At 41.8% G+C, this 7946-nt stretch overlaps 1 protein-coding gene across 2 annotated transcripts in view; it reads right to left on the bottom strand.

Moving 5' to 3' along the window:
* RPF2 (ribosome production factor 2 homolog) overlaps window positions 1–7946 on the bottom strand; it is a 33251-nt gene that overhangs the window by 15289 nt on the left and 10016 nt on the right. For both annotated transcript variants that reach the window (XM_003781593.3, XM_023513231.1), the window contains exons 5-7: window positions 6589–6670; window positions 4181–4257; window positions 913–1012 (exon numbers count right to left, since the gene is read on the bottom strand). In XM_003781593.3, coding sequence (XP_003781641.1) covers window positions 913–1012; window positions 4181–4257; window positions 6589–6670 — 259 coding nt within the window. The remainder of the gene's footprint in view (window positions 1–912; window positions 1013–4180; window positions 4258–6588; window positions 6671–7946) is intronic.

The raw sequence follows: 7946 nt of genomic DNA, 5'->3' as shown, positions 1-7946 counted from the left end.
TGCTGTGAGCTGTGATGCCACAGCACTCTACCTAGGGGGACAGCTTGAGGCTCTGTCTCAAAAAAAAAGAATCTGTCTCAAAAAAAAGGGCGGTGCCTGTGGCTCAAGGAGTGGGGCACTGGTTCCATATACTGGAAGTGGGGGGTTCAAGACCAGCCATGGCCAAAAACTGCAAAGGAAAAAAAAACCAACAAAAACACCAATAGAGGTTTCTGAGTTGGAAGTGATGATGCATCACATTCTTGAAATTTCTACTTTTCAATTCCCTAAATTTAAAATAATGATGCCAGTAATGGTAAGAGATGGATGCAAGCACTTTACACAGTGTAAAGCACTCTATAAACAGATGATACCTACAGTACTAAGGCATCAAAAATAATCATCCACAGAGCACAAAAGCCCCTTTAACTCTACCAAGACAGGTACCTTCCTCCTGATGGTGGGGAGAAAATAACAAAAAGGGAAAAAAGAAGAGATCCAAAAGAAAAAAAGAGAAAGTTATAGGCCCAGAGTAAAGTAGCAAAGTGCCACCAATGTCAGGCTTAGACTGCCCACCTCAGCTACCCTGCAGATTAGAATAAATATTAAAATACCAGGCTAAGCATCATAGCTCGTACCTAACATCCCAGTACTTTGGGGAGGCCATGGAGGGGGAATGGCTTAAGGCTAGGAGTTCAAGACCTGTCTGAGCGACATAGCAAGAACCTCTCTCTACAAAATAATAAAAAAAATTAACCAGGCCTGACTGCCTGCCTACAGTCCCAGCTACTCAAGAGGCTGAGGCAGGAGGTTTGCTTAAGCCTACACGCTTAAGCCCGCAGTGAGTTATGATTAGGCCACTGTACTCTAGCCAGAACAACAGAGCAAGACATTGTTTCTCAAAAAAAGAAAAAAGAAAAGAAAAAAACTTACCAATGAGAAGATTTTTTAGTCTTCTGTAGTCTTCTGTTAAATCAAAATCATCACCAGCAAATATTAACATGGGTTTTGTTCCCTCTGGACATTTACTGTTCTATGAAATTAAAAGAAAATATAATTATATGATTATCAAAGTCTAAACTATTTATATGCTGATTTTAAAGTAGTCAATACTCACATATAGGAATTTGTTTTCACATTTATTAACTGTTCTAAAATTATGTCTGCAAATAATGATTTTAGACTTAAAAACAGAGGTAGGATTTTTAAGCTTACAGATTGTTCGGGGTTTTTTTTGAGACAGCGTCTCACTTTGTCGCCTTTGGTAGAGTGCCGTGGCATCACAGCTTACAGCAACCTCTAACTCTTGGGCTCAAGCAATCCTCTTGCCTCAGCCTCCCGAGTAGGTGGGACTATAGGCGCCCACCACAATGCCCAGCTAATTTTTTTTCCTTTTAGAAACAAGGTCTTGCTTGTGCTCAGAGATTACAGGCGTGAGCCAGTGCACCCAATCAAATTTTTCTACTTTAGAAGAGATGGGGTCTAAGAAACATTATAATTTTATACAAGCTACAGAAAGTCTGAGTCAATCATTATTCAGAGGGGTTGAAGTTTTTACTATAAAAAATGTTTGCCCATTAGTTTTAGATTTTTTTTTAATCTCAATTAGAATGTGAGGTGAATAATCAAAGGATTTAGAAGTCACTAAAGAAGTGACAAAAAAAATAGAATTGTGAAAAAAGTCAAATAGAAAAAAATTCTTTACTGAGAGATTAATTTATGGAGGAAGGAGAATATGTATTGGCCTAAGCTTCTCATGACTCTGTCTCAAACAACGACAACAACAAAAACAACGAGACCTGACAAACAAGAAAGGTTTTGTGGTCCAGTCCCAGCTAAGTCAGCTGGGACTACAGATGCACCACAATGCCCAGCTAGTTTTTCTATCTTTTGTAGAGATGGGGTCTCACTCTGGCTCAGGCTGGTCTCGAACTTCTGACCTCAAGCAACCCACCAGCCTTGGCCTTCCTGTAATCCCTAGGATGAAAGGTGTAAGCCACCGTGCCCAGCCTGTGGTCCAGTTTTGAAGTTGCATAGTGACAAGTCTTTCACTGCTTTGGAAGTGAACCAGAACAGGTAGAAGGGCTGGCAACAGCCTTTGTTCACACCCACTGAGCTGGGGACCGAGCTGGCAGTAGTGGTAAAGGTCAAATGCAGACATGCTGCCCATCTCCAGGCATTCCTGCAACCCCAGAGAGAAACTGTCACAGTACGATGGCTTCCACTGTGATCAAGCATCACAGTTTACACACTTTACAGAACCTTCTAACACACTGTCTTCACTGATAGGCATTTTCATACATACTGTCTCATTTGACGTAGTTGCGCTTGTTTTATACATCATCGCAACTGAGGGTCAAGGAAGTCACTGACTTGTCAGGTCACAAATGGACAAGACAGGCCTCAAACTGGAAGACAGGCCTCAAACTGGAATGTTCTGTCTCGAATCCATTCTCAGGCCAGTGTTCTGCCTGTACCTGAGGAAGCTGGTGTGACTGACTAAATAACGGGGATCTGCTAAGAGCTTATTTCAAACCCACAGGATAAGGATATTAATTTTAGGAATTCTACCAAACTTGGAAAGTATATCCCCCTTTTAAAGGGAGACTGGGAAAAGGAGGGATTATGTATACAGCTAATTTAACTATACCATCAGTCTCCAAACGCCATAAACTGAGAACAATTACATAACTTTCCATTAAAACAAGATCCCTTCTCTCAAAGCCCTTGAGTCCTAATCTTGGTTAAATTCACCATAAGTCTGACTCTGGGTCACCAGTGAAACCCCTCAGGTACTTGATCTATGAATCTATGTAATGCGAAAAATTATTCTGGCCTTCCACAGGGAAGCTACAAGGTCTGGGTAAAATGATAAATGAGATCATTAAGCCAGAAGCAGAGTTCTAAGGGAACAAGAGCCAAATTTGGACCCAGAAGCTGAGTTAGAACACTCTCTCTGCCTTTCTGAAACTATTTTTAGACCAGCCACCGTGGCTGATGCCTGTAATCACTTGGAGAAGTGGAGGCAGAAGGATACTTAAGGACAGGAGTTGGAAACCAACCTGGGCAACATAGTAAGATTCTGTCTCTACATAAAAAAAGAAGAAAATAGCTGGGCATGATGACATATGCCTGTAATCGCAGCTACTTAGGAGACTGAGGCAGCAGGATCATTGGAACCCAGAAGTTTGAGACGCAGTGAGCTATGATGACACTACCATACTCTATCCACTTTAGCCCAGGCAACAGAGCAAGACTGTCTCAAACAAAGACTATTTTTCCTACCATTTAGTGCTTTCTATTTCACAATCTCATTCAAACAAAGGAGACACAAGGATGCATAAAGTAACCAAGGGGATATGAAGCTGCAATTTGGTGGCTAACGGCCCAAATACCGCAAGATTACCCAGAGCTTTGAACAAGGGCTCAATTTGAAAATTCTACTGATATTTCTGGAGTTCTATAATATAGGTGTGCTAATTCAGAGAGAGAGAACGGCATTTAAACTATGGCCTAAACAAGAACTAACAAGTACACTAAATGCCATAGGACCTGCATATGTTATTATACACTATACATATATTCTTCTTTTTAAAATAAATGTAGGCTCAGCACTTGTGGCTCAAGCAGCTAAGGTGCCAGCCACGTAACACCTGAGCTAGTGGGTTCGAATCCAGCCTGGGCCCGCCAAACAATGGCTGCAACCAAAAAAATAGCCTGGCATTGTGGGGGGAGCCTGTAGTCCCAGCTACTTGAGAGGCTGAGGCAGGAGAATCGATTGAGCCCAGGAGTTGGAGGTTGCTGTGAGCTATGATGCCATAGTACTCTACCCAGGGCAACAGCTTGAGGCTCTGTCTCAAAAAAAATAAAATAATAGCTGGGTGTTGTGGTGGTTGCCTGTAGTTCCAGCTACTCAGGAAGCTGAGGCAAGAGGATTACTTGAGTCCAAGAGTTTGAGGTTGCTGTAAGCTATGATGCCATGGCACTCTACCGAGGGTAACAAAGTTAGACTCTCTCTCAAAATAGAAAAAAAAAAAAATAAAGGTAAAATTAAATTTTATTTTTATCTTAGAAAATGCCAAAATAAAAATAAAGTTCTTTATCTATAAAACTCTACAAGAACTCATCACCACAAGATGTCACTCTTGGCCAAGAGTAGCATTACAAAATGCTTTTCCTTTTTATTAGCAGTACTTCTTACCTTAATGTCTTTTAGAGAGACAAACTTGTCAATACCTAATTCAATCATATCCAGCACATGATAGTCATACATACGACCTAGAAGAAAAATGCATTTTTAAGCCTGTATTTTCCTCAAATAGCCATGTACCCATGTGTCCGTTCCCTCACATGTACCCATTTGTATCTGTATGTTCAAAGTGTTCTAATGTCTGCTTCTTCCCTTCCTCACTGTGCACCCCTGAAACATGCCCAAAGAGACTGTTAGGACAGTCATGAAAAGGATCTTAAGAGAGTTAGCCCCCTCCTTTACTTTAATACTAGACTAAATGAAGACCCTAGAGAGGAAAGGGCTTGCCCAAGCCAGTAAGCATGCCAGACCAAGTCTTACTACACCAGGGAAGAGTTTTTTTCTTTATTTCTTTGAGACAGTCTCACTCTGTTCCCCAGGCTAACGTGCTGTGGTCAGCCCAGCTCATAGCAACCTCCTGGGCTTTAGCCATCCTCCTGCCGCAGCCCCCAAGTAGCTGGGACTACAGACAAGTATCACAACACCCAGCTAATTTTTCTATTTTTAGTAGAAGCAGGGTCTTACTCTGGCTCGGGCTGGTCTCAAACTCCTAATTTCAAGTAATCCTTCTGACAAGGCCTCCCAGAGTACTAGGATTATAGGCATGAGCTACTGCCCTTGGCCAGGGCTCTTTTTTAAATGTTATTTCCTCAACAGATACCAATTAGGAAAAGGTGGATTTATGTGAGTAGATATGATACTTTGTTTTTTTCTAACTCTAATATTGATTAAATAGAAATTTCATTTTTTGAAGACAGAGTCTTACTTTATCACCCAGACTGGAATGCAGTGATGCAATCAGAGCTCACAGCACCCTCAAACTCTTGGGCTCCTGGACTCAAGTGATCCTCCTGTTTCATCTACCCAAGTAGCTGGGAATGTTGTATTGGCAAATGCCACCTCCTTAAAAAAAATTTTTTTTTTGGTTGAGACAGGATCTCACTATGCTGCCCAGACTGATTTCAAACACCTGGCCTCAAGTAATCCTCCTACCCTGGCCTCCTAAAGTGCTGGGACTATAGTTGTGAGCCACCATACCTGGCTATATTTCACATTAGACAAAATATCTACGACTTGAGATAGGGTAATTTTCCCCCCCAATTCCAGTGGACTCATGATTACAGGTGAGCTCGGAGACACTCAGAGCCACCACAAGGTGACTGTGGTGCATTTACAATTGAGGAAGGATACTGACAGCCCCCAAAGCCACACTTCCAACAGACAAAAGACAGTGCTGGTTTAAGAAACCTGAACAGACCAGGCACAGTGGCTGACACTATTATCCTGTAATCCTAGCACTCTGGGAGGCCGAGGCGGGTGGACTACTTGAGCTCAGGAGTTTCAGACCAGCATGAGCAAAAGCAAGCCCCCATCTCTAAAAATTATAGCCGGGTGGGCTTGGCGCCTGTAGCTCAGCAGCTAGGGCGCTGGCCACATATACCAGGGCTGGTGAGTTCTAACCCAGCCCAGGCTTGCCAAACAACAACAACAACAAATGCCCAGTATTGTGGAGGGCGCTTGTAGTCCCAGCTACTTGGGAGGCTGAGGCAAGAGAATGGTTTAAGCCCAAGAATTTGAGGTTGCTGTGAGCTGTAATGCCACAGCACTCTACCAAGGGCAAACATAGTGAGACTCTATCTCAAAAAAATAAATAAAAACTAAAAAAATAGCCAAATGTTGTGGTGGGCAAGGAGGCTGAAGCAAGAGTCTGAGGTTGCTGTCTGCTATGACGCTGAAGCACTCCACTGAGGACGAGAGAATGAGATCTGTCTCAAAAAAAAAAAAAAAAAGAAACTTGAATTGAGGAACTCTCATCTTCTTTTTACTGTGTTAGAGTTCCCTGCATTGGTAGGGGACTACTTATATACCCCATTCTTTACCTGGGGACTGCCAAAAAAACAATTTTTACTCATGTCACAAAGTTGAAAATAAAACTAAAACTTACAACTAAAAATAAAACTAGGCAGCATCTGTGGTTCATTGAGTAGGGCGCTGGCCCCATATACCAAGAGTGGTGGGTTTAAACCCGGCCCCGACCAAACTGCAACAAAAAAATAGCCGGGTGTTGTGGTGGGTGCCTGTAGTCCCAGCTACTCGGGAGGCTGAGGCAAGAGAATCACATAAGTCCAGGAGCTGGAGGTCGCTGTGAGCTGTGACACCATGGCACTCTATCGAGGGCGACAAAATGAGATTCTGTCTCTAAAAAAATAAAAATAATGAAAATAAAAATAAACAAAATCCCGCCAAGCTAATTTAAAGTTACTGAGTTGAGGATTCAGTTTACTCCTGATTCTTCAACACTATCAGTTAATCTGAGATGCAGAGCTGACTATAAACACTGAAAAGTCAATTTTACTTACCTATTACTAGATTATTTGGCCGCTTCTTATTATGGCAACCAAACATGAATAAAGAACAATCCGACTTCTTTGAAAAGAATTCCTATAAAAGCAAAGAAATTTCATTTAGTTAATGCATAAATGTTAAAACCTGAAGGTCTTACCTCTGAACTTAAAAAAGAAAATGTATCAGTTTTTTCCACTGGAAGTTAATGAAGACTTAAACTACACAGGGTAATACTGAAGAATTCAAACTACTTTATTTTTGGCTTTTTATTTCGAATTTTCTGATTGGGAGTACACCTAGGCAAAAGATTTATATCTCAAGACAGAAAAAACTGTGAAAACGATGAGGTTAATAAGAAAGGTAAGACCATTTAGTCTCAGTTATGCAGGCATTTTGGAGCAGCACACCGAGTGCTTCACTTGCTGAACAAATCCCTTTACTCACAGTACATTACTATTAAACCACCACTGACGGCGCTCATGAATATACACGGGGCCTACATAAATTTGACAGTATGGTGTTTTGGATGTTTATAACTGAATTCATGACTTTACTTTTCAAACTGCATCCACACAAGAACCATGCCCTAGAATCTATATACACTCCAGCCGGGAGCAGTTCCACACTGCACCTGGAGAAACTGACAGCTCTGTGATGTTCCTACCTGCAGAGGTATCTTCTCTACTTGGCTCTCAGAAGTACAGGGAGGAGTAGTGGAAATACTACTAGGTGTGGAGTTTCAATCCTAGGCAGCTCGTTTTACACTATGTCTATACTTTCTACATCCCACATACTTTACTGAGATCACCAGTCTTAGCACAAAAATTATAGATTCAACATGTTCTAGCCCAAAAATTAGGTGGAAAGCCTCCTAAATTAACCCCAACAAAGAAGTTAAAGAACAATGAAATAGTCATAATCCTCAACCGTTCTTTACTGGTTCTAAGACTCTTTGAAGTGTGGGCCCCGGGTCTGGTTATCATCCATTCCAGGATCTATGCAGAAGCAAATGGGGCAAAAAACTACCGATGCCCATCCCCTCCCATGCGGAGGACGCAGGAGTCGGAAGGTCCAGGAATTCAGGCTCTGCCACTTACTAGGGTATCTGGACAAATTAACTTTCTTGAGAATTAACTTTAGTATCAAGGCCAATAATACCTCCTGTAAAAGCCTGAGAGGAACCATGAGATTTCACATGTAAACATAGTTTATTCAGTGTCTGACATAAAGTATTCAAAAAATAACATTTTTTTTTTCTTTTTTGAGACGGAGCCTGACAGAGCCTCAAGCTATCCCCCTGGGTAGAGTGCCATGGCATCACGCTCACAGCAACCTCCAACTCCTGGGCTCAAGCGATTCTCCTGCCTCAGCC

The sequence above is a fragment of the Otolemur garnettii genome, unplaced genomic scaffold (assembly GCF_000181295.1).
Source record: "Otolemur garnettii isolate 467f Iridium unplaced genomic scaffold, OtoGar3 scaffold00002, whole genome shotgun sequence".
NCBI classification, from domain to species: Eukaryota; Metazoa; Chordata; class Mammalia; order Primates; family Galagidae; genus Otolemur; species Otolemur garnettii.
Note: the sequence above shows the minus strand (reverse complement) of the source record. Positions and strands in the feature narration are given on the sequence as shown.